Source organism: Triticum urartu, chromosome 7A, assembly GCF_056163025.1.
Source record: "Triticum urartu cultivar PI428250 chromosome 7A, HENAU_Tu73, whole genome shotgun sequence".
In the NCBI taxonomy this organism is placed as follows: domain Eukaryota; kingdom Viridiplantae; phylum Streptophyta; class Magnoliopsida; order Poales; family Poaceae; genus Triticum; species Triticum urartu.
Genome location: NC_141879.1, coordinates 270,370,767 through 270,396,496, shown reverse-complemented (window position 1 = coordinate 270,396,496; position 25,730 = coordinate 270,370,767). Strand labels below are relative to the sequence as shown.

At 42.1% G+C, this 25,730-nt stretch overlaps 3 protein-coding genes across 5 annotated transcripts; 2 read left to right on the top strand and 1 right to left on the bottom strand.

Moving 5' to 3' along the window:
* The first annotated feature begins 369 nt into the window (after positions 1-369).
* LOC125519810 (uncharacterized) lies at positions 370-5,774 on the top strand. Its single transcript, XM_048684580.2, has 12 exons — positions 370-864; positions 1,273-1,401; positions 2,365-2,457; positions 2,711-2,790; positions 2,952-3,065; positions 3,415-3,488; positions 3,668-3,744; positions 3,906-3,989; positions 4,077-4,169; positions 4,246-4,353; positions 4,473-4,547; positions 5,102-5,774. The coding sequence occupies exons 1-12, from the start codon at positions 463-465 to the stop codon at positions 5,543-5,545; spliced, it is 1,773 nt and encodes a 590-aa protein (XP_048540537.1). The 5' UTR covers positions 370-462; the 3' UTR covers positions 5,546-5,774.
* A 333-nt stretch (positions 5,775-6,107) lies between these two features.
* LOC125519809 (ribonucleoside-diphosphate reductase subunit beta) lies at positions 6,108-20,866 on the top strand. Its single transcript, XM_048684577.2, has 21 exons — positions 6,108-6,609; positions 7,117-7,365; positions 10,201-10,306; positions 10,391-10,547; positions 10,651-10,943; positions 11,177-11,398; positions 11,504-11,631; positions 12,525-12,599; positions 12,820-12,891; positions 13,648-13,713; positions 13,795-13,906; positions 14,866-14,962; positions 16,879-17,038; positions 17,120-17,168; positions 17,254-17,336; positions 18,100-18,308; positions 19,417-19,503; positions 19,584-19,659; positions 19,748-19,804; positions 20,014-20,124; positions 20,459-20,866. The coding sequence occupies exons 1-20, from the start codon at positions 6,223-6,225 to the stop codon at positions 20,086-20,088; spliced, it is 2,760 nt and encodes a 919-aa protein (XP_048540534.1). The 5' UTR covers positions 6,108-6,222; the 3' UTR covers positions 20,089-20,124; positions 20,459-20,866.
* Positions 20,173-25,301, bottom strand: MAP65-8 (microtubule-associated protein 65-8). 3 transcript variants are annotated; one of them, XM_048684581.2, is made up of 11 exons: positions 24,995-25,298; positions 24,708-24,911; positions 24,372-24,617; positions 24,077-24,295; positions 23,537-23,692; positions 23,275-23,434; positions 23,017-23,168; positions 22,858-22,945; positions 22,708-22,781; positions 20,756-20,830; positions 20,173-20,636 (listed from the first exon to the last, which is right to left on the bottom strand). In XM_048684581.2, the coding sequence occupies exons 1-11, from the start codon at positions 25,076-25,078 to the stop codon at positions 20,322-20,324; spliced, it is 1,773 nt and encodes a 590-aa protein (XP_048540538.1). In that variant the 5' UTR covers positions 25,079-25,298; the 3' UTR covers positions 20,173-20,321. The 3 variants fall into 3 exon arrangements, with proteins under 3 accessions (XP_048540538.1, XP_087391054.1, XP_048540539.1); XM_087534928.1 differs by having other exon boundaries at positions 20,301-20,680; positions 24,995-25,299; XM_048684582.2 differs by lacking the exon at positions 20,173-20,636 and having other exon boundaries at positions 20,748-20,843; positions 22,720-22,781; positions 24,995-25,301.
* Positions 25,302-25,730: the final 429 nt, after the last annotated feature.

Below are 25,730 nucleotides of genomic sequence, written 5' to 3'. Positions count from 1 at the left end.
AAGGACGAAAAGGGCAACGAGGTGCGGGTGGCGCAGGCCGCCTGGCCGGCCGATGAGAACGTCGACTAAACATGTGTATTAGCAAAGACAAAACAAAGATTATGCGGGCTGGCGGCTCCCGCTTAACCCGCATGTCCCGCATCATGGTCACCCGCGTAGCCCACATGTCGTGTGCGGGCAAGATTGCCGGACTGCGGGACGACCGCAACCCGTCCCACTTGCATCCGAAGAAGCGCTAGTAGTTGCTTTTAAAGAAGGCCTCAATCGCCCTCATGCCTAGCATCGTGGCCCAGCCACGGCCCTTTGATATATACCATGCTTGGTGGGCTGAAATTCCATCACGGGATGCAATTCTTCGGGCCGTGTACGCGGCTGTGCGTTACTGGTATACCGGCCTACACGGATAGGTCCCATTCCCACCGTGCCCTCGATTTTTCGCTGCTCCCGCAGAAGCGCACAGCCATGGCCACCGCCGCCGCCACAACCGCCTCACCGTTGCACGACTCCCGAACCTTCGCCCTGCAGCAGGGCGAGTTGGATGGGCGCTTTGCGGATGCCGAAGAGAAACCAGCAGCACCATCCGAGGAGCCAGCGGAGGCGGAGGCGGAGGAGGACGATGACGACGATGAGGACGATGACGAGGAGTATTGGTCCTACCATGACGTGGGTGAAGCCCTAGACTGGCTCGACGCCGCCGAGGGCCCGGATGGCTCGACGCGTCTTTCCTCAACATTCTCGGCCGCCGGAAGCGCCGCTGCGGCGCGGAGGCCGAACGCGCACGGCGGCATGCTCGCGCGCACACTCCAGCCACTCTCCAACCGCACACAGAAGCTGGCCTCGCACGTCCGCGCCGCTCCCTTGGAGGTATGCTCTTTCAACTCACCTTGGATTAGTTCTGATCGGCCTGTGCTGTATTACTAACTTTTATGGGCGTATGCTATCAAGGACTAGGGTTCAGTGGTTCACTATCTTCTGGTCAAAGTTGGTTACCTAATAAAATTACTAAAGAGAACAGTTCTACTTCATATTGGAGCTAGGCCTAGTAGTATCCAGCTAGGGAAATTCTAAGTTTCCAACGTCCCTCTGCAAACAACTAACTGAAATAATTCTGCTAAATTTGATGTACGTTGCTGCATTGATTTTTATGTAACGCCGGTGCCTTAACATATGGATATTTGTTATCTGAACGAAACACCCATCATGGTTTGTTCGTCTGGGTGTTGTAGCTTTTTTTGCTGATTATTTGATGTCTGTGAATTTTGAACCACTCAGGAGTGGGAAGGTAGAATGAACGTGGGGATGTCAAATTCTGTGACAACTGCAATCAGGGACAGCATAAGAGATACTGCAATTGGAAAAACAAGGAACACTGGGAAGGCAGATCGTGCTACAGTTGAACAGGTTTGTACTTTTTTTGCTGCTTGGTGATGCTTATTTCATTCTCTGCTTGGGAATTGAATCTGTACACTTTCAGTATTCCTCTATCAAATTAAGAATCAATCCCGTAGCCTTTCACCCCAATTTGCTCTCTGTCAAGTGGTTGTCTGTTTTTAGAAGTTTCTCCCCTCATCAAGTATGCAGTAATCAAAATTTATTTATTACCTCTGAGCTATAATAAGTGCCGCAGTTTTGAACTAAGGTTGAACTAACCCTAGGTTCAAAACTGCGACACTTATTATGAATCGGAGGGAGTAGATTATAATGTTTGATTTGATGTACATGAATAACAATTCTTATGAAGTCATCTCAGCTCCTGCTCGACCTCCTATCGCAACATATTCCCAAACCCACTGCATTCCTGGGTACATAGGTGGCTGAAATGGCACCATTAATCCGCTGTTGACTACTTCAACAAAAAGCTGTATAAATCTCGGTTGTAACTTACTGCATACCTTCATCAGACTTGAGTCCTGCTTCATTTTCTATTGCCTGTTCTGTAAGTTTGTGAAGCAGAAGTTTGAACATCGCTCTTTTTGATGCCTACTGCATTTTTGTTTATGAGTTCTCCTGACTGATTAGGTACCATTGCTTCAATGCTGATAATTGTGTGTGTGTGTGGGGGGGGGGGATCTGATCTATTTCTTTTCCTCTTCTGCAATTTGTTTAATTAATTTTTTTGTCATTGTGGGCCCTCAAAAGAGTGCTCTCTATTGCACATGTGATTTGATTACTTGATCTGATGATTGCACGATATTTTCAGTTCTTATTGGAAGGGCATACTTGCTCATTTGTTCATCCAGATAAAGTTATAAATTTTGATTTACTGGGAAAGACAAAAACATGCTTTAACTCTATAGTCTATGTAATGAATGATGTTTTAGTGAAGTACTTTTTCTAAACATTTGATTTTTTCTTTATATGCAGGCTATTGACCCAAGAACCCGCATGGTTTTGTTCAAAATGTTAAACCGTGGTGTGTTTAATAACATAAATGGTTGCATTTCTACTGGAAAAGAGGTAACCTTCAATTTGCAGTGCACATCGTAGCGACAAGGCATCTGCTACTTGATAATTTCATTGCACCCGCGGATTTAAAAATAATATTATGAGAGAAGTTTGTGGAGCATAGAGCTACTTTAGCTGTTGACAGAGGAAAATAGAGAAGGCATCCCATAGTACAAGTTGCATTTTTACTCACCATTCTGTATATCTATTATTAGAATAACACACTCAATATTAACTGTGGCAATTGATTTTTTTTCCTTTGTAGGCAAATGTATATCATGCAACAAAGACGGATGGCAGTGAGTTAGCAATCAAAGTCTATAAAACTTCAGTGCTTGTTTTCAAGTAAGATTTGGATTTTATACTTGCCTTTTCTCTTATAATAACTGGATACTCAAAGCTACGTTGGAATGCTGTTTATGGGCATTTTGTCCTTTCAGTACTTCTAAATTGTTTTGTTTCAAAAAGGTTTCCATGTGAACAAAGTACACACTTCCTTGTTGCAGGGATAGAGATCGATACGTTCAAGGAGATTATCGTTTTAGACATGGTTACTGCAAGCATAATCCTCGGAAAATGGTAAAGACCTGGGCTGAAAAGGAAATGCGAAATCTTTTACGGTATGACATATTCTTATTTAGCATCCTTTATTCATGATTTTCATTTCAGCAATTTGGCAAGATGTTTCTCAATGGGATTCTGTTGTTGAACTGGGTTTATTTTTGTGGGGAAAAAGAGGATGCATTTGGAAGCATAAGCTGTTGCTATCCTATATTTTGTTCTGTCTCTCTGGCAGCCCGGTGCACGTAGCTCCCGCTTGTGCGGGGTTCGGCGAAGGGCCGACCACTTTTGTTCTGTCTCTATAAATTAAATTCTCACTTTATATAATTTTTATCTTCTTCTGCAATACTTCGCAAAATGCTTTCAGTTATTGAAATAGATAGATTTGCACTTCTCTCTCTTGTTCAGAGTTAGAGCAGAAGGAATCCGATGCCCGAAGCCGTTACTCTTGAGGCTTCATGTTTTGGTGATGGAATTTATAGGTAAAACTTGTGGTGACATTTGCTTATTCAACGCCTATCAACATTTTCCTACAGAAATGGTATCATATCATGATATAATAATTGTCCAAACATACGCCTTGTTAGCAGAACATCCCACAGAACAGTACTTTCAAAGGTATTATCAGTGCGTCTAATAAATTGAGTTGGTTCTCCTTCAGGAAAGGGAGGTTGGGCTGCTCCTCGTCTTAAGGATGCTAATTTGTCCGATGACAAGTTGCGTGAAACATACTTTGAGGTACATGACGCATGCAAAGACTAACTACCAGTTGAATTGTCAGCTGAATATGGTCTTCTCCTATAGAGGAATGAACAAGGAACCACATAGTACCCAAACATTAGATTTTGGGCACTCTTATCATACCATTTTACAATATACTTACTGCAGCTTATTTTCAGATTGTTACAACGATGCGGACACTTTACCAAAAGTGCAAGCTTGTCCATGGTGATTTGAGTGAATACAACATTCTTTATTATGAGGTAGTTGAACACTTCTGATTAAGCCTCTTTAATCTCTTTTATTTCCCTGTTAACCAGGTTCCTCATTCTTATTTGCTTGTTGTGCAGGGACACTTGTACATCATTGATGTTTCACAGTCTGTCGACCTTGACCATCCTTCAGCTTTGGATTTCCTGAAGGAAGATTGCTTGCATGTTAATGTGAGTAAAATTAAATTAAAATTGACCAGACATGGATAACTCGTGGTATTTAATACGTGTGCAATGCTGTTTTCAGGATTTCTTTGAAAAACGAGGCATTCCTGTCATGACAGTAACAGAGCTATTTAATTTTGTTGTGGATCAAAATATCGCTGATGAAGATGTTGATGATTACCTGGAGAAGGCATGTCCTTATTTTACTTTCAGTAGTTACATTACTTCGCAATCATCGATTTTTGCGTGATACTATGCTCATCCTTGGACAGAAGATCTGACGGGTTATCAATGTTGTGGTTACAACAGGTTCAACAAAAGATTTTGGAAAATGGAGATACAGCTGCAGATGATGATGAAATTGCTCCAACAGTCTTGGTGCAGGTAGGAATATGAATATTGTACTATGCATTTGTGCAGCTTTGCCAGAAATATACTCCCTTTGTCCCAAAATAAGTGTCGCTGAGTTAGTACAAAGTTGTACTGGAGTAGTTTACAACAGTGAGCATCTTCACTTCTCCAGTGAGGGACCTTAATATCTGAGGCATACGTTTATTTATTGCATATATCTGTTACTCGCCAATCATCACTATTTTATACTATGTTTCGATTCAAGGTATTGACATTACCTTTGTGGTACTCCCTCTGTCCGGAAATACTTGTCATCAAAATGGATAAAAGGGGATGTATCTAGACGTATTTTAGTTCTAGATACATCTCTTTTTATCCATTTTGATGACAAGTATTTTCGGACGAGGGAGTAACTGTTTTATCTCATGTGCACAATTCATTGGTCTGATTCCAGTTAGTCTTGTCTTCCAGATCTCTTATACGAGTTTCTAACTACTTCGTGTTTATTTTGTTTCTTTCATATGTTTGTGCTGTGTGTTATACAGTTTACTTACTAATAATATTACCTGCTTTGCTCTTTTTGATAGACGTTGGATTATGTGAAGCAATGTGAGGCAGATATTGTCAGCATGTCAATGATGCAACGCCCATCCGTTGGTTATGAGCCAACAGCAGATAAGCTTTATGACCAGCCACTGTTAGGATTTGTGCGGGCAAAAAATGAGCCTACCGAAAACAAGGAAGCACAGCCGGCACAAAAAACACGCGAAGAACCCTTGGACCTGCAAACTAAGTGCTCGTTGGAGAACAAGGAGGAAGATGAATCGGGTGACAGTGAGTCCTGCTCTAGCTCCGACGAAGACGGTTCGTGGCATGAGTCCACAAAGGTGGGGCCCGAAGAAAGGAAGGCTGCTCGCAAGGAAAACAAGAAGAAAGTGAAGGAGGAAAAGAGGGAAACTCGCAAGACGAAGATCTCCAAGGCCGATAAGAAGAAGAGGAAGAAAATGGCGAAGGCAAAGTGCAAGCGGTAATGGATCACTGCTGGCTGGCAAAGTGGCAATCCACATGGTTGACACCCATCAATTTTGTTATACAGATCTACTTGCACTCAGTGTTGTCTCCAATGGAAATGAGTGAGAAGTGTTGGATGCGCTTTCTTTTTGTAGTAGTCCTTCTAAATGTATTGCTTAAAAACCAAACTTGTAAAAGATCCGTCCTGCCGCAACATTATCAGATATTTTGAGTTGTGTGTATGCTTAATTCCGTCTGTTCTGTTGGTTACATCTTATGTGGCGATTTTCTAATGTAAACTATGGATGAGAACATCAACTCTTTATGGGTCTACAAAGTTCGCGGTAGATTGTTCTCAAGCCCAAATCGCATAGCAGAAGCAGGAAATTTTTGAATGTATGATGTGAAGATAAAGAAAGGAGACGGATGCCTGGACTGTTGTGATCCAAATCACCTAAACTTGCATCAAATAGGAGAGCGCCCCATTTGAAATTTCCCTTCCGTTTATCTGATTCCAAAAATTTTCGGAGCACCCCTAACTTAACCCTTCAAGGTAAAGAGTTAAAAAAAATCCACATCTTACGGTTGCCCTTCCTTAGATTCGAAGGCGAGGTGAGCGAGCGAGCAAAGCAAACCCTCCCAAAACCACGAGCCCCTCCGCCGCGTCCCCGGCTCTCCTCTACCGAAGCCGACGCGAATGCCGGAACCGCAGGCCATCCTCCCGCTCCGCGCGCTGCCGCCGGACGCGCCGCTCCCCTTCCCCCCGCCGTTCCACCACCAGACCCCCGCCACCTCCGCCGCCACGGCCACGGCCACGGCCAGCGCCAGCACCACCCCGACCCCTCCCCCGGCCACGCCCCCGAATCCGACCCCTCCCCCGGCCACGCATCCCCACTCCTCGTCCTCCACGCGGCCGCCGCATCCATGGGAGATCGCCGCGCGCGCCTGGCTCGAGTCCTTCCCCGACGGCCGCCCTCCCACCGAGCCCGAGGTCGACGCTTACATCGACGCCCACCGCCCCGAGCTCCCATCCCTCCCCCGCTCCCAGCTCCACCAGCGCCTCCTCGCGCTCCGCGGCGACCAGGTAACCCATCTACCCTTTCCCTTTCCACGGTCGACGATTCGCGCACTGGATGGAATTATTACCTGATTGCTGCGTGGTTAAGTTTACTGGATTCATCAACTTGAGCTCTTAGAGTGGCTGCACGAATTGTGACATGATAGGTTTATGGCTGTGGGGTATCTTTTACATCAATCGAGGTGACCATTGTTTGGGGTTCCAAGTAGCACCAGTCATGCAAAAGTTACAAAAATTCAAAAACAAAAACCATGCAAAACTTAACTTCTCAAAATTAGGTTTTCTGAAATCAGATCGTTATTACTTTTATTGGAACTCTAATTCGAGCACATTAAATTCTTACTTCAGGTATTCAGCTATGTGCCTATGTTTATGAGCTTAATTAGCCCAATTTGATCTACACAATATCTCTTAAATATGCTTAGATGTAGCTTTCTTTTGCATTCCTCTAATCCTTCCAGTGACCAAGGAAGCTAAGTTCATTGTGCAATTTTTTTTTGTCGTTCCCATCAGGTTTTAGATCCAGACCAAAGTGCATTCCCATACAGGTTCCAGCGAACTGATCTCTGGAAGCCTGTGTATCAGTGGTTGGAAACTCTTGAGATGGACTCGCTAGTTACATCAAAGCAGATATCGGACTGGCTTGCATCGAACCCACAGGTGATGGATAGGCTGGTTGAGAAGCATTCCAAGTATCATCTGATACACTACAGCCAGCGGATGCACTTGAAGTTGCTCAAGAAGAGAGGGAAGTTGCCAAAGGTACAAAATTTTCTGAACCACTTTGATTGGTTCGTGGGTGAAATGTTTTTATTTTCTTTCTACTGGCTGAATTTGGTTAAACCTTTCCAAACAATACTACATTGGTATTTTGACATCAATTTTATTTATATTTATTCTTTAGGAGATGTGTGGTACTCTGATATGTTTCTGTTTTTCATGAATCAAATATACTATGTCTAATCTAAATTTAACGCCCTAGTAAAGTAGTATTAGCTTTTGTACCTTGTATTATTACAACAACAACAGCAAAGCCTTTAGTCCCAAACAAGGTGGGGTAGTCTAGAGCTGAAACCCATAAGATCTCGCAACCAACTCATGGTTCTGGCACATGGATAGCTAGCTTCCACTCACCCCTGTCCATGGGTAGTTCTTTGGTGATATTCCATTCCTTCAGATCTCTCTTTACGTACTCCTCCCATGTCAAGTTTGGTCTACCCCGACCTCTCTTGACATTATCAGCACAGTTTAGCCATCCGCTATGCACTGGAGCTTCTGGAGGCCTGCACTGAATATGCCCAAACCATCTCAGACGATGTTGGACAAGCTTCTCTTCAATCGGTGATAGCCCAACTCTGTCCCCTATGGCCGTATATCATCATTCTGGACCCAATCCTTATGTGACCACACATCCATCTCAACATGCGCATCTCCGCTACACCTAACTGTTGAACATGTCGCCTTTTAGTCGGCCAACACTCAGCGCCATACAACATTGCGGGTCGGTTATCTCAGGCACAGTTATAGCTCTTTTATTTCAGCAGGGGAATGAACCTAGCCTCCTAAAGCAGCACATACTTCTTTTTCCGGTCTGTTACCTCAGGCACAGTTTTTTAGTAACACAGCTTCTTCTTTGCTTCATTAGTTATTATATGTGGTTATGCTAGTTTGAGCTGTTGGCTAGTTAAGTTGCATTTGCAAGGAATCGTTTGAGGTAATAGTACTTAATACAACATACTCATTTTAGTATCTCATAGTTTTTTTTATTTGTTTCGGTAAGTTTATTCTGTGAATACATCTTCCTATCCTTGCAAATAATATTCTGATCGGCTGTTTCTCGATTGCTTGAGAATGGATGAAATCACATTCCATTTGCTCACTGTTGGATCTCCTCAAATGATTCTTACTGCGGATTTTGTCTTCCTCTCTGGAGATGACAGTGTGTTGGGTTAAGGTTCAGGTTCGGATGTAGATTCAGGGTGGAGGTTACCTGTGGGGAGCAGGGAGAGCCAGCGGGTGATCAACATGGCGGGGATAGAGGTGATGGCGGTAGCCGCTGGAGTTGGAAAAGGAGGCCGCGAGAGAGATGACTGATAAAATGTGTTTAGGAGGATGGAGGGCGAGGCTGCTGCTTTCTGTTTGGATTTAGAGCATCTACAGCCGGGCGACCCAAACCCTCCTCAAATGCCAGGGTGGCCCGCCCGGTCACAAAATTTTGACCCAGACGGACGCATCAAACAGGCCTCAAACGCCCGGGCTGACCGCCGCCCCTCATATCCAGCCCAAATATGGGGCGGATATGGGGGTGCCCGGGCGCGCCAGCCACGTTGGACCCGGCCCACGCTGGCCCACCCGACCCCACATATATTCGTCCCTATCCACTCGCCGGACCAAACCCTAGCCACTTCACACTCCTCTCCCCTCCACTCCCTCCGCCACCCGAGCTCACCTCCGGCGATTTCCGGCCGTCTCCGGCATGGCGGGCAGCGGATCTGACTCCAACCAGTCCGGATCCGTTGACTGGGGTGTCATCCCGTGCGGGTTGGAGGAGGCAATGGCGGTCCGCATTGCACTCCGCCGCTGCCGGGAGGACAGCGCCCGACCAATGGAAGGATCTGTCCGGTGCGACTCCATAGCGTCGGCTCAACGGGCGCTCGGGTCCTCTAGGGCTGGATCATCGCGGTCCCAGTAGCCGGAAAATCTCTCCTTCCCCATCACCGGCTAGGCAGACTATGAGTCCCACCGGGAACGAGAGGCCCGCCGTGGGAAGGAGAGGATAAGGGCCGCCGAGGCCCGTATCGCGGCGGAAATGGCGGTGGCTGATGCGGCGGCGCGGGCGGCCGCAGAGGAGGAAGCCATCCGCGCCCGCCTTGTGAAGAAACGGCAGCGGAGGAACAGGCGCACCCTCGCCCGAGAGCAAAATCGGGCGGTCCATGCCATGGCCGGACTGCCACAGAAGGAGGAGGAGGACAGCGACGACGAGGACAGCTCCGGCGACGAGCAGATCTGGCTCGATCCCTACTGCGTCTTCGACCGGTACTTCCGTGAGAAGGACGGCAAGGGCGCCGGGAAGGGCAAGGGCAGCCGTGGATGATCTCGACCATAGCCAAACATGCCAAAATTTTGGTAGTCCGATGGCATGCCAGTAGTGATGGAGTAGCCGGACGATGTGTGTAATGCATCGACGTAGTTGCATGAGTTTGTATGGATTTGAGATATGATAATTGAGGTGTCCAGTTGTGAGAAGGCAAATTTGAGGCTTGACCGTTCAGTGTCCGCGGATGCGACCGGGCGTGTCCGCGGGCGTTTGAGGGGCCGGATTTGCAAAGTCCGGCTGTAGATGCTCTTAGATCCAACAGTTCACAACATTGACTGGTTTTAACAAAAAAAGCAAGCAACCGTGGTTCACAAGATCACATCAATTGACCTCTTTTGAACAAAAAACAATCTACCATGCAGCTGTTGGATCCATATATATCTTGTCCTTATTCTAGATGGTCCTTACATAATCTCGATTTGCGTTCTTTTCTTGTTCCCCTTTAACCTTTTTTTCCCTTGAAGATACTAAGCTTTACCAAATTGATGCTTAAATAACAGACTCTACAACTTTCTGCGGCTAGAGCCACATTCCAGCCAAGTGCTGTTCCAGTTGCCCCACCAGAAAGTGTGGCGACCTTACCGAAATCTCTACCTCCGGCGACAGGTTTTACTTTCATTGATTCTACATCTTTTCTGGAAATTATATTTTTTTGGTCTCCTTGATCATATGCGTTCTGCCTTTCCATAGGTGGATTTCCAGGCGGCAATGCAAGCATATCTCCAGGTGGCAGTGCAAACAGATCTCCAGGTGTCAGTGCAAGCAGACTTCCAGGTGGCAGTACACCAATAAAGGACAAAAATATGTCTTTGTCCAAAAAGAAAGAAGCTCTCTTCAAATATGAACTGTATGCACCTAACTCTTGTACTGTTCTTACTTAGGGTTATCAGTTGACTTTCTCTGCTACATTATTAATGATGTGTGCTAAAATAACCGTGCATGCATTTCAGTTTGACAGATTTGCAGAATCAATTGACCAGTGTGATGTTAAAGCACTGTCGTACTGTCGCCATTAAAGATACAGATTCACTGTATATGGATATTCAAAAGCCGGAGACCAACATATTATGTATACAAGAAGGGGCAACTACTGCAAGCGCATCAAACCCTGCAGATGTGCCAAAGATTTATGTCAATGAACAGCCGAAAGCAGGGGGAGTAGTGGAGAGTGAATTTGGCCAAAAGAGAAAGAGAAACCCAATCATTGTTACACCAGCGTGGTGTTACAGTGAAGCTACAACAGGTTTGTCCCTTTTCTTGGTGGTAGGATAGATCCTCTGTTGTTCTGTTCGATACAAGTTAATTTACGGACTTAGACACCCTTTTGGCTGGTCATTTGTGTATTCTATGGATTGTAGGCTTGCTCTTTAATTTGTAAACATACCATGCCAAAGGCCTTCCATTATCTGCAGTCATATAGTTGCAAATTTGTTGTTTTGATCCGTATCAACTATCAACTAAAAAGTCATGTTTCAGGAACGTCGGAGCGTGAACAGAATTCTAGTTCATATAGTGATGGTGCGAGAAGTTTTAATATATGGAAGGGACATGTTAATCCATCGTCTCCACAGAGATCTATAAAGAAAAATCTATTGTTCTGCCTAGAGGGGCGTGAAATCGGTAGCAACTGGTCTCAAGTTTGTTCTTATGGAGGTTATGCTGGAAGGAACCGTGAAAGATGGACCCCATTTCTTGAAGGCATGTTTGTTTTGATCTCTAAACAATATTGTTGTTCAGCAGTGTTCTGATATTTAGTTTTCATTTTGTAAATCATAATAGATTCTTCTTGATTTCAATATTTAGGATGGAATTCACCCGCAGTTCAGTTTGAAGGGCCTGCGGTACAAGCTGTAAGAAAAAGTTACCTATCTTGGAATGCAACTTCATGTGCTTATACATCAAGTGCTCCTTCTGCTCAGCCTCATGACAGGGTATGGATCTCTCAAATGCCTGGTAATGCAATTTGGTACAAGTTCAAATACTCCCTCCGTTCCTAAATATTAATCCTTTTAGAGAATCCAATGCGGACTACATTCAGAGCAAAATGAGTGAATCTACACTATAAAATATGTTTATATACATCCGTATGTACTCCCTATTGAAATCTCTAAAAAGACTTATATTCAGGAATGGAGGGAGTAGTTGATAACGTGATGAACTGATGTCTGGCAGTTTGCTTGCTCAAAGCTTATGTAGTATCAAACATAGTTTAAGAAGCCTGAAAGCAAACAGACAGTTGAACTGAAAAAACAAGAACCACTGTGTAAGTGTGCCAATAGAGGTACAAACCACGTCTGATTAACAAGTGATGATCATGCAAACTCTTTGGCTCATGCGGTTACTAACTAAGATCAATCAGAAGCTTGTGTAAGTTACCCTGTTGAGATCAAGGAAAAAAGTGGTAGCGTTAATTGTGCGTTTTGACACCGCCTTGCGCTTTTCTGACCAAAGTGCATGCTTAAAGCGCAATTATGCGCACAATAAGTGCAATTAAGCGCCAGCTTGCCTAGGCGTGTTTTTTTAATCATGGATCGAGATAGAAAACTTAGTCAAATTCAAACCATAGTAATTGATACCCAATGCCAATGGTGATCACATGGTTAAATTGTGAGCTAAGTTGTCATTTCATCTTTATTTACTGACAAAGTATGCTTGGGCTTATGTTGACCCACTTCTACAAGTTTAGAGACCTAATGTACAATCATCAAGTTCAGAGACCCAAGCGACATGTCTGTACAAGCTGAAGGACCTATGATGCACTTTACTCTTTATTTTACCAATATACACATTCTGTTCTTAAATTCTGTACTTTGTGTTGGCTCAGCAAGGTGTACGCAAAGTTCTTGATGTAAAATTTCACCCAGAAGGGTTGCCCCAGCTTGTTTCTTGCTCTAATGAGGTTGGTACCTTTCATGATTACAACTGCATTTTCTACTCAAGATTTTATAGTAGTGAGGGGGTGCCCTGGGAGGTAGGCAGGCTGGCAACAAGCATGGCATTATAGCTGCTGTGAAATGCCTTGATACCTCCCTGTTGTTCTTTGGATTCCTATTTGTATTTTGTAGTTTTTTAAATTTCCTTCTTTTGATTCATATAAACATATTATTCCATCAATCCAGGCACCAAATGAATTATTGCTTTTCAATCTTCTTTCTGGGAGGGCTATTCAACTTAGAGGCCACAATACTAAGGTATGCCATACAAGTTCGTTTATGTTATATCTACCCACATATAAATAGAGTATCTTCTGCGCTAGTGAATCTATTCTGCCTTAGGGCTATTCAACTTAGAGGCCACAATACTAAGGTATGCCATACAAGTTCGTTTATGTTATATCTACCCACATATAAATAGAGTATCTTCTGCGCTAGTGAATCTATTCCGCCTTCCTTGTTTGTCCTTTTTTGTTGAATGGATCTTATTTTTGAACAGCTCTTTTGTCCTTTTGTGCTTGGAGAACAGTATACTTTAGACTTTACTAACTCGGATAAATAACTCAAGAGTTAAGACCACCGCCATAAGAAATACAAAATAAGTGGTTGTGTGACATGCTTAACCTTCTGTTTCCTGCAATATTTACTTGTCTTCATGATCAATTGTTTGTCACGTTTTTCTTTTTCAAGCATGTTCCACACAAGGAGAAAATGTGCACCCTGTTTCTTCCGTTACCATGCTATGACTACATAAAATAAATTCAGAAGTACAGTACTATGTTGCTCCCTCTGTAAAGAAATATAAGACCTTTTAGATCACTACTTTAGTGATCTAAAAGGTCTTATATTTCTTTAGAGGGAGTACCATGGTAGTATTAACCACTCTCAACTCTCAGTACTCATTGTAAGATGCGTGTTTAATCCTTGTGCTCGTATTTGGCATGCCTTACTTTCTTTTTGCCTTATACTACGTTACTATTAGTGTTTCACTTGGTTATATTTTATTGTTCCCAGATCCAGTCAACCTCATTTGCAGTTAAAGGAGCAAGCGTTGTATCTTGTGGTTCTAATTTACTGAAGGTGACCCTGGAGTACTAATCAATGCAACAAATTAAGAACCGAATGATATTAATTTATTTTTTCTTTATAAATAAACAATAGGTATGGGACTGCATAACGGGCTCTTGCCTCTACACCCTGGGTGGCGATGACCAAAATTCAGTGGGGCATACTCAAAAAATCAATGCTATGGCAGTGAATAAGTGGCAGTCCTGTATGTCAACTCTCATGAGCTTTATTTCTGTGTGTTTAATATAAGTGTACCTATACCCGTCTTTCTTGTAGATGTCTTCTTTTGCTTCCTCTGTTTGCAGTTGAGTTGAGAGCTTTAATGGATAGGTCTGAGATCTGGCAATATGTTTATGTATGTTTAATATGTCACATTGTTTCTTACACTTACTTTCCTTAGGAAACTATGACTGAATGACTTAAGTTTTAACAAGCAATTTCATATGATGGTTAGTTTTATGTATGATACTAAAATGTGCTGCCTACTGTATTGATGATTGTGGCCATGTCATTACAATTGATTGAGCCTATGTTAACTCCTGTATTTCTTTTGTCTGACCTATAACTGTATATAAAGCTTTGTTTAGTTACAATTAAATTTATTTTTCCAAAGCAAAGTATTATCAACAATTAGGAAAAGAAGCACCCCTTCAATTTGGTTTGTTCTGCTTGTATTTTCAAGTTCTTGTAGAAGATGGGCTTCTACAATGGTACTCCCTCCGTCCCAAAATTCTTGTCTTAGATTTGTCTAGATACGGATGTATCAAGTCACATTTAGTATTAGATACATCCGTATCTAGACAAATCTAAGACAAGAAATTTGGGACAGAGGGAGTATCACTTTCTGTATATGTGCTGATAAGTAAGTCCATACATTTGGCAATTTGAACTGCCCTCACATGATGCCCCGTCCATTTTTATAGGTTATCCCTTCCATTATAATAGTGATATCACTGTATCCTTTTGTTGCGCATCCTCTTTGCCTATGTGTTTTGGAAAATCAGTACAAAGGAGTATCACAGGGATACAGTTTTTTCCTTTTGGTACCTAAGCATTGTAGTGTTTTTGCTCTATTCAAACTTGTTGTTCTGCTCTAAATTGTTTATAGAGCATCTCTCCTTTAACTTTGGTTATTCTAGTTTTCAACATAGTGTACACTTGTAGGTCTGGTTGTCACTAGTGGAGCAAAAGGTGATGGGAAGCTTCTACTATGGAATGCTCTGAGAGGTGAACTCGCTTCTGATCTGAATTCAAACCTGAGGTAAGCTGGATCCTTTCTTCTTCTGGAATACTCCTTAGTCCCTAAGTATTAAGATGCACACCATTCTGGTACTGTGCAGCCAAAAAGTTCCAAACATTACCTGTTAGGGCTATATTTAGCAAAAACAACAACAACAAAGCCTTTAGTCCCAAACAAGTTGGGGTAGGCTAGAGGTGAAACCCATAAGATCTCGCGACCAACTCATGGCTCTGGCACATGGATAGCAAGCTTCCACGCACCCCTGTCCATAGCTAGTTCTTAGGTGATACTCCAATCCTTCAGGTCTCTCTTAACGGACTCCTCCCATGCCAAATTTGGTCTACCCTGACCTCTCTTGACATTCTCCGCACGCTTTAGCCGTCCGCTATGCACTGGAGCTTCTGGAGGCCTGCGCTAAGAATTACCTGTTAGGATTCTTCCACAATTCTTCCACATCGTTTTTATTTTATTTGTGCATATTGTCTGTTCTCTTGTGACAAGAATCATCTGACGAGGAACACCTTCTAGCAAATTTTCTTCTCCCAGTAATGTTTTGTGTCATGCCCCAGTGAAACATCTCACTTCCTGCTGCTCCCTCCGTTCGGAATTACTTGTCGAAGAAATGGATGTATCTAGACGTATTTTAGTTCTAGATACATCCATTTTCGAGACAAGTAATTCCGAACGGAGGGAGTAGCATTTTGTGAAGTCCCAACGTTTAGTATATCTTCTGAGTTGTGGCTGCTCCATTGATATAATAGATTTTTGACAGGTGGAATTGGAAGCCCACACAAGTGATTTGCTTAGATCTTTGGCAAACTAATTCCCGTTTCATCTCCCAAAGTGTCGTAGCTTCCACTCCATGAGTTTCGGTTGACCCATGCACCTGTTAGGTAGTAGTAGCTAGTACCTATGACCCAGAACTCTGTGCCTGGCACATGAATGATATCCTCAGGCTAAGCTTCTAAAGGAACATACATGAAGGAGGTATCAGCATTATGACAGTTTTTTGTTCAGGTGCTAACATAAGTAAAGCCCAATGAATAAGAATTTAGTTGACGCTTTGTCATTCTAAAGATGGATTTTCTAGGGTTTACATGTCCTAATTAACTAATTAGGAAATTTCACCACAAATAGATGAACTTATATTGTGGGTCTATCTGGGTCAAGAACTATGGAACTGAACATTTAGGTCAATTAACTACAGAACTGTGCATTTCGGGTGAAAGAATTTGTTAACCAAGAGAAAGAGATAAAAAATGGGCCATCCATGTGAGTACTAGATGGTTACTGAAGGAATTGCCACCTCAGTAACACATCAGCATGTGTACTCTCACGTCCTATCCATGTCAACCATTTCCAAACCCACCTTTGGATCTTCATCTTTTATGGTCAGTCCAACAAGTTTGTTGATCTGGATGCACCCACTCGCAATTTCATGTACCTGTGGTAGTATGGCACAATTTCTGCAAAATGTCTACTATTCGTTCATTAAATACGCAAAGAGAGATCTGAAGGACTGGAAAATCACCAAAGAACTAGCCATGGACAGGGGTGCATGGAAGTTAGCTATCCACGTGCCAGAACCATGAGTTGGTTTTGAGATCTTATGGGTTTCAGCTCTAGCCTACCCCAACTTGTTTGGAACTAAAGGCTTAGTTGTTGTTGTTCATTAAATGCACAGCTCTTGTTCTGTCAGTAGCACTCAAAGCACGCTTGTGGCTTGTGCACATGATACCCACATATTAAGTGCAAAGCATATTCGCTTAACCATGTCTTCTGTTAATTTTTGGGTCAGATAGTGCAAACCTTAGTGTTCCCTAGTTCACATATTTAGTGGTTTTATGTTTCTAGTTTCCTCCTACGCCTGTGCGTCCCCATAATTCTTATTCATCTTGTCATAGATGTAAACATTATCAAATTCTTTGCTGATGCAGGTCACAGGATATGGTGTATCCTTCGATTGATACAATGGAGTTCTGTAGTGAGAATCTTCTGGCATGTGGAAGTGACTGTGATTATGGTGGCTCAGCTGTGGTACAACTATGGGATATTGAGTCTCCAGAATCTTACTTATCTTTCTCTGCAAGCGATTCGGTATATATCATTTTTTTAAGTTTCTTACTGAAAGTTGTAGAAGTGAACACTGAGCAGAACACTAACACGTTTCATTCACAGTATATTACTTCCCTTAAAATCAATCCTGCTGGCAACACTATCATTACAGGTTATGTTCCTTCTCTGCTGTGTATAGTATCTCTCTATTGCAGCCAAACTAACACTGGGGTTATGGTTATTTCCTCCAATAGCAGGTTCTGGTGATGGGACTATTGGTTTATTTGACATCCGTGCTTGTTCTGCAATTAATCATTTGTCGGTGGGGTCTGGTTCTGAGGTAGTATTCTTAATTCTTTCCATCAGTTACCAGACATACTGGTTGTTTTGTGTTAGTGTAGTTCTTAGACACTTCCTTTTAATTATATTTTCCTGGGTTTACTCATGGGTACTAGTGTTTGCTGTTTGTACTTTGACCAAAGCTGGCATCAGTGCATCACCCTTACCTTGTAACTCAAACACGAAACAATGGGTGTGCCCTAACGTTCTGCCTTATCTGGAAGCTGTCATCAGCCCCCCTGTAAATTTTGAGCCCCATTTCCTCTTGGATGCCTATTCAATGAATTGGAAGGAAGGGATATGTAACTTCAGTCAACATTAGTGTAGAATTTGTTTCAAACTTCCCAATTGCTCAATTGACTTGGTTTTGATATCTTATGGCTTTCAACTTTCAACTCTAGCCTACCTCAACTTGTTGTTCATTTGACGGCACATACCATAGCTCTTTTCGAGAGCATATAGCTCTACGCATCGAAACAGTTCCTTGTTCTTTGGGGCTTATTGTGTCCATTAATCTGCCACAGTTAGTAGAATCTGAAATTTTTGGGTGGAGTTTGCACGGATCATTTGTAAATTATGTCATGTCTTATTGGTTCTCGTCTAAGGATTACGGATGCATCTGTATTGCTGAAAGTGACATTTTCTTTAAGCTTACTGTGTCTTCTTGGTGGATTTTTTTCTTCAAGCTTCCATTCTGCTTATTTGAATGATATTAACATGTTTCTTCCATAAGAACTAATAATTGCTGTATTGGTGCTCAACAGGTTACATCTGTTTCATTTAGCAACTGTGGTACCTATTTTTCTGCCTCTAGCACATCAAATAACACTTTGGTTTGGGATACAAGACTAGTTCCACTAAGTCACACCAGAGATGTTTTGCGAAGCAAAGACATGCGTTTTTTCCGGCCTTTACATTGCTTGAGCCATGGCAAGCAGATGCCAACTGCAGAATATACGAGCCAACTACCAGGGTAATTGCATTAAATATAAGTTTGGCATTGTTTTAGCTAATGATTTTTTGTTTTCAGAAATGTTTGTGGTTATTTATGATCTTTGTTGGTGAGCTAACTGGGACTCATTTGTTTTCTGAAGTTGACAGTAGTTTTTGACCCGATCTGTGATTTACTGTTTCAAAGTAATCTGGCATACTCTATCAACCTACATGACACATCATTCTCTTCTGTTTTATTTTGTCCAGTGATGAAAAATTTGCGACTTTGCACAAGAAAATGCCAACTCCACAATACAAGAATGTATTTGTATGGATGAACATCTTTTTTCTATAGTAAAATTTCACATTGTGCTGCTCCAGTAGCTGAAGATACATAGTCCAGCATTGAAATTTCTTGCCTGTGTCCACAGCTCCATATGTATTGGCTGATTTAATAGCACAGAAGGTGCTAATTATTGTCGCAAAATACAAATGAGCACTGGCATTGCCATGAAGATTTGGAGATAGCTAAATAGAAAATTAATCTTAATTACTAATTGTGGTAGTAATCCTTCCTTGCACCATTTCCCTGTTATTCTCCTGCTCGGAGAACTGTACTGCTAAACTCTCTTTCTGTTCAATGAAATGAAACGCAAAGTCTTTGTGTTTTCTCGAAAAAAAGGTACATTAGTATGTACACACTCTTGTGACTAGTAGTCTACCATGTTACCGCCTTTCTAGCAGCATAATCTGAATATAGATGAATGCGTAATTAGCTGATAAAATGTAAGGTACTACCTCCGTCCTGGTTTATTGGTCTCCTTTGTATTTTGTGCCAAATTTTGACCTTAGGTTTAACTAACAAAATGTTAATGCATGTCATAAAAAATTATACCGTTGGAAATCTAAGGTCAAAATTTGGCACAAAATACAAAGGGGACCAATAAACCAGGACGGAGGTAGCAAGTCACAGCGATAGACCGCTCACCATACTTCGGCTTGGATAATTAGCTGACTATGGTTGGCCATAAAGTTCATCCTATATTTATTGTACATCTCATTTGGTATCACTCGGTGCCTTGTATATAGTTCTTTTTTCCAGAACTACATACATTGTGTTTTGACAAAAACTGTTGTCATTGTTACAGACATGTCGACGAGGGTGATCAGGGGGTAAATGCCACACAGTGGTTGCATAATCAACCTGTCCTTGTTACTGCAAGCGGTGATGGCAGGTGAGTAAAAATAAGTCAATGAATATGATCATTATACTTCTGTTATTCTTGTAAAATGTGCTCAACTGATTGACCTGCAGCGTTGGAATGTGGGATGTTACTCTAGGCAAGCCTTGTGTCAGACATATCGTCACTCATAATCGATGTGCCAACGCTGTAAGCATCATGTGCTCCAATATTTTCTACTGCTGGTCCTTCAGCAAACTTTTCTGATGTTTCAAGTTTTTCATGAAACAAATTCCAGGTTGCTGTGGCCCCCAATGATGAATACATCTCCACAGGAGGGAGTGACCAAAAAGTTGTGAGTTTCTGTTTGACATTTTAGTCAGTTCCCTTCGATGGGCGTTATAATGCATGGATGGGGGTGGTTTAGTGTGTCTGCAACCACAGAAAAAATATAATAAGAAGTTGGCACACAACTTCCTGTATTTCATCCTGTTGTTTCTGGTAAAAGGGTGACTGTTTGCCTCGTTTCTTATGTTTAATAACTGCTCTTGCTTGATTTGGCAGGTTTTGTATCATAATAGAAATGGGTGTGCACATCTTAATTGGCGTCTTACGTACCCTCTGCCTGGAACTGATTAATATGCTGCCAGAAATTGTGCGATGATTGCACTAATTGTAAGTCACCTATTTTGTGCTTCTTGCATTCCTGAGCTTGCACACAGATAGTTAAAGGAGCAGAGCTTTACTCAGTGATATAATAATAAATACATGAATGTTGTATCAATACATATGAATCTACTGATTCACTTCTGCAATAGCTTTGAGTAGTATTGTTAATTTCACATCTAATGAGACCAGAAAGAAAGGGATAATTAAATTGATGAAAGGCCTTGTTTTGTGGAGACCCCTGATGTTTTATCTTCATCATGGACTGTACAGCTTCTGTTATTCCCCGCCTTACTCTGCATACTTCTGTCCCTAACTTTTCTTATATGCATATCTTTTTCAGCTGAGTTATCTGAAATAGGTTGTTGATCTACAGAAGAAACTCTGTGGCTTGAAAAGGAGGTAGAGCGATGGCTGGTATTGAAGCCTCTGCTGGATGGACGACTGCAGCCTGTGTTGGGCCTTGATATAAATGAATTTTCATTCCTCTTTACAAGTTGAGTCTGTACCTTTTTATTCTCCTGTAAAGAGAATTTATCAACCTGACTGGTGATAGTTTCTAATCCTAGTGAAACATTAACACAGTTATGAGCCATATTAGGCAACTCACTGTAACACCGATTGAGCAATAGCTACTCACCCGTTGCCTGCATCTCTCTTCTTCCTTTTCCTTCAGTGTTAACATGTACTGTTTCAGCATTTCCAAAAGGGGAAGCTGCAAAAATTAATGTTAGCAGTTATATTCGTGAAATGGTTTTCTACTTTTTGTATATGGTGGCAGACAACATAAAATTGGAGGCTGAGCATTGATGTCATGCTTACCATCATATGTTGCATGAGCCGCCGTGATATTAGGCTTTGTGTGTGTGTTGTGTGTGCTGTGATGAGTGTATTTTTGTTTGGCGTGCGGCCTTAAACTCTTGTCTCTATTTAACTTGCTTCTCTGTTTAATGAAAAGTTGCACAAATGTTTTTACTTCATCTAAAGAAATATTGAACCAATTACTCGACCATCTGTCTACCTGAATGTGCATGAGTTTTGAATATGTACCAGACTGTTCAAGCCAGATGCCTTATTTCTTTTATCAAGGTTATTATTTTTGCAGTAGAGTTAATAATATCACTTTCAGGTTCTTACTAGCTCAAATTTAAGATGGTTACTGAAGTCTGTAATTTAGAAAATTTAAGTTCAGTGTTACACGTTGCTCTCGATAATATTTGATGGAACAGTCAAGATCAGTCATGCAAGGTAACACAAGGTTTTTTGGCTCTGCGACATAGTGCATTTTATATATTTAAATTTTATGTTGTACATTTTAACAGACATATCACCTCATGAACTAACCTGCAGGAATTTTGTTATTTACCTTTCTGGGAGTAATATGATAATAGGCTTCTTCCAGTGATCCGCTGACTATTACTGTTTTTTTCAAATGCAGCGTTATAGGGGCATGTCATATGTGACTGCCATTTTGACTATAGCTATCCGTAAGCTATACCTTTTAGTTTGTCATTTTACAAGTATGTTGTTCGGTTGTTGGATTCATTGTTTACTATGTTTCCACTTTGTGAAGATGCTCTTTCGCATTTCAATGCTAAATTTCATGCTTGTCATTTGGTTTTTTGTTAACTGACAAATTCATTATACTCACCAAAGAGTTAATGTCAGTCCTCTTTAATGAAAGCCAAAAATGAAGTTGTAATTTAAATGAGACTGCATGACTAAATGTCCTTCAAGAGAAGATATTATAATACTTCAATATGCTTGTTCATAATTTTTATTTGGGAACTCCCATACCAGCAGCAGGCCAAGTCTTGGCTGCTCAGCCCGGGCCAAAGCAAGCTGGTGGAGAAACAGGCAGATCTAGCACAGGATGAAGGAGCTACTACCTGATAACAATGACAGGTAATGCTACGGGCTTGAGGTGTCATGGCCGCCCAGGAAGTGGAGATTCACTCCAGGAGGCCACACAGTTCAGGATGGCGAGTGGCAGTGGCTAAGACCAAAGCCTAGGTTAGGATGGGCAGTTGGTCAGATCTAGTATGGATCATACATGGACGATAGTTGGAGTTGGCGGCTCTCCTAGGCTTCCCTCATCTGGGATCCCTGGGGAAGAGGATCAAGTTGGGATACCAAGCTGTGATCTCTTGTATATTGAGAGCACCCAGAGAGCATATACATAAGATGAACCGTCATTAGGTTATTTCCTTTTAAAATAATTGTTATTCCCTCCGATCCATATTACTTGTCGCTCAAATGGATGTATCTAGATGTATTTCAGTGCTAGATACATCCGTTTGAGTGACTAGTAATATGGATAGGAGGGAGTAGAAGATCAGGTTCCGAACCTTATCTGTTTGTTTAAGCAATTTATAGAGTACTCGACCCTCTACGATTATGTTTCTTGCAATTCAAAGACAAACTACATCCAGTAGGGAACTGGGCCAACTGGCCAATTCCAGTAAGAACAGTTTGGACTCTGTAGATTGACTTGTTCATTTCCAAAATTCTTTTTCTTCTGCTAGAACACTAAGTTCTGAGTGCTGTATGGAGGGCGGAATTCTGTTTTTATTCGAAGTTATAAGCTCTCACCTCATCGTAGTAGAAGATCTTTTTTCTCCCATGTTCCCAGATCTCTGTCTTTTCAATTAGAAGCTCTACCAAGCCTGCAACTTCTTCTAGTTAGTATGTCTTCTCTATTGACTTTCCTTCCATTGTTTTACTTAGTAGCTCTGTGCTTACCTGGAATTTTGTTTGCTATAATTCTAGCACGTTCCGCGCGTTTCAAGTGCCTGTGGGCTCCTCTGCTTACTGAGTACCTTCTCTCATCCTGTAGAGAGAAATATAATTAGCTGAAAGAAATCTTTTACTTGGAGTGAAGTTATCAGGCAGGCACTGCACCCTGCTATATTCTTCTAGCCACCGCTCCTCATCACATGAAGTTATCCATTTTTCGACTTTGTCCATTATTTCTTTACGGCTTGTGGCCTCCTCTTTTGTTTTGTATATATATCCATCCATTGTCTTAAGTAGATTATCGTGGTCCACATCTCCTGTACATATGTTTTTTAGACAATAGTGGAGATGTTATTTGATGCAATGGAAAGTATACTTATTCCTTTAAACAGAAGGGAATGGAATACGACTGGTGGAGCGCACCTGACATTATCAGTTCCATTATGTTGTCCATTTCTGTCTGGTAAGGCACATCCATGTGAGATATCTTGCAAATTTCCTCAATCTCAGCTTTCTTTTTGATGAATAGCTCTTTCATTTTGCTTGCTTTTAACTGATCTAGTCGCTGAACTTCAGATTCAATCTATTCATTCAATATAGCAATATTAAATACATAGCTGCTGAAGGGTGCAGCTAGTAAAATTAATGCAGCATAACTCGGATGAGGTTCTTGTCTGGGGTTTACCTGCTGAATTTTCTCTAGTCTTAGACTTCCAGGACCTAGCATACCATTGGCTGAAGTCAATGAAAATATATTAATTTGCCCGTAAGGCTGGCGTTCTTCCATCGCAGTATCTAGTATATTCCATAAGTTTGTCAAGGCTTTTCCAAGGCTGTGGAGCTGCAAAGTAACACCTGCATCAGTAGGTAGTTCTGCAAATTCCATGTTGTGTGGGATATGTTTGGAACTAGGAAAATCACTAACATTCGAATGCTACAATAAAATTATTAAAGAGTTGAATATCTATATTTCTGAAACTGACTAGGCAAGTTTCTTATAAATGTCTTGAGCCGGTTTTCTTGATGGCGTTGAACTTGGAATGCTACCGGGCGCAAGTCTAGCTTTAACTTCCGAGGTGTTTTGGCACTTCTTCAGTTCTGTTTTGTACCTTTTGCTATCATTTTCCTGGTTCCTGGTGCTGTTTGTTACGTTAGAATATTCTAATAATTCCATCAGGTCTGTCAACCTCATTATAGAAGCATTTGAAGCAGCATAATATATTACCTTTTCCAATCTGTGGTTCTTCTCTTCTTTAAGCTGCTGGACCATAGTATTGAGCTTGTTAAGGATGTCGTCACTGATGTTCTTTTTCTGTTGTTCATTTGCTCCAATTAGCAAGCTGGGGTGAACACTAGCAAGAACGTTTGAGGGATCCATCCCCATAATCTTTGCGAAATTGCAAATTAGAACTTTATACTCTTCAACTTTGCACAGGCGATCGCCCTGAAAGAAAATAAAATATGGTTGGCATGTGAGATGAACAGGACGGTTGTAGCACAAGTTTTCTGTTTCTATGTACCTTTTCTCTTTTAAGTCGTTGCAGCTCACTTTGGTGCTCCTCAAGTTTCTTGAGTGACAAATCATCTTCATTTACTGTGACAACTTCATTCTCCGAGCGTCCTGCTATTTCGGAGGCGATTCTCTGTATTTCAGTCTGAACCTCTGTGAACTGTTTTAGTCTGGCTTCTTTTTTCATTTGCATTTCTTGCAGGGCTGGTGTGATGGAATTCAGCTGCTCCTTTAGAGTGCCATTCATTTTCTCAGGCTGCAGAAAGAAAATTCAGGTTAGTCTTTTTCTTAATGTTTCCCTTGTGAATGTGATCCAATGAAAATGCCTTTCAGTTGAGAGTTATACTCGGCCTGGGAATGATCTTTCTCCAAGGGAAAGAAGTAGGTTGGTAAATTCTGCTTCAGATTCAGCCAATGCTTGATGCAGTTGAATCCGCAACATATTAGCACTATTTACTTTTCTCCTGTAAACTTCTTGGCACTCTTGCTCTAGCTCTTCCAGTATTCTTTCCCTCTCATTTTCCTCTTGTCCAACCTCGTCCCATATCATCTGGCACCGTATGGAGTTAAAAAAGTATAAGAACATCATCATCTCCTTGTGCAAGAGAAACTGGGGAGGAGAAATTTGTGCACCTTTAGTTCTTGAAGCAAGTATGTAGATGAGGACTCCGGCAGAGCCAGGCATCGAGCTGTTCCAGCCGTCCTGAGTGACCCCATCGCCGAGAACTTCCGACAATCTCGAGGAAAAAAACGCGGGAGCAACCCAAATGGGCGTGCTACTTGCTTAGAGCTTGCATTGGAGGGTTGAGAGATGTGTAAGTAGTGAGTGGATGGATGCTGCGAGTGGCTTTAGACGCTGGTTTTGCTTCCAAGACAAGTAGCACGCCTGTGGTAGGTGTCGCCATGAGCTGAGCCAAAGCCTGAAGCTTTAGGTACAAGGCTAGTTGCTTTGTTGCTTCTTTATATATTTTTCTTGGTCGCTGGCCTCCGTATTTTCAAGTTGGGCAGGTATTGTCTACTCGCACCTTTCCTTTTTTTCGTGGGTCGCATTGAAACGAAAAGATGAGTGTTCCAAATCAGTGATGGTGCTCTGCATCCATCCTCATTGGATTGAGTTCAACGGGCTCTCTGTCGGCGGCGAGCTTGCAGCTGAAGAAGCCGAGCGCACAAATGGGTGCTGCTTTTTGGGACATGTGGATTGCTTTGAGAAGGAAAGGTTACTCGGTGGTTACTGGCTGGTAGACCTGAAAGTAACGGGCCAATTGCTCACACCATTAATCGAGTAACTTGATTTGCAGGTAAGCGTGTAGTAGTTTCCTGGGCATGGCAGTTGCTATTTCCGGCCACGTGGTATCTTCTTCTGCCCAGC

What these genes read in the sequence shown, in the direction of transcription:
- LOC125519810 (XM_048684580.2), top strand. Translation starts at nt 463, where the DNA reads ATGGCCACCGCCGCCGCCACAACCGCCTCACCGTTGCACGACTCCCGA. An exon ending in TGCGTGAAACATACTTTGAG is followed by an intron (nt 3,745 to 3,905) that starts GTACATGACGCA and finishes GCTTATTTTCAG; the next exon opens with ATTGTTACAACGATGCGGAC. An exon ending in TTGATGATTACCTGGAGAAG is followed by an intron (nt 4,354 to 4,472) that starts GCATGTCCTTAT and finishes TGGTTACAACAG; the next exon opens with GTTCAACAAAAGATTTTGGA.
- LOC125519809 (XM_048684577.2), top strand. Translation starts at nt 6,223, where the DNA reads ATGCCGGAACCGCAGGCCATCCTCCCGCTCCGCGCGCTGCCGCCGGAC. An exon ending in GCTCTCTTCAAATATGAACT is followed by an intron (nt 10,548 to 10,650) that starts GTATGCACCTAA and finishes CATGCATTTCAG; the next exon opens with TTTGACAGATTTGCAGAATC. An exon ending in TTACAGTGAAGCTACAACAG is followed by an intron (nt 10,944 to 11,176) that starts GTTTGTCCCTTT and finishes GTCATGTTTCAG; the next exon opens with GAACGTCGGAGCGTGAACAG.
- MAP65-8 (XM_048684581.2), bottom strand. Translation starts at nt 25,078, where the DNA reads ATGGGGTCACTCAGGACGGCTGGAACAGCTCGATGCCTGGCTCTGCCG. An exon ending in AGAACCACAGATTGGAAAAG is followed by an intron (nt 23,693 to 24,076) that starts GTAATATATTAT and finishes GTTACTTTGCAG; the next exon opens with CTCCACAGCCTTGGAAAAGC. An exon ending in TATAGCAAACAAAATTCCAG is followed by an intron (nt 22,782 to 22,857) that starts GTAAGCACAGAG and finishes AAGAAGTTGCAG; the next exon opens with GCTTGGTAGAGCTTCTAATT.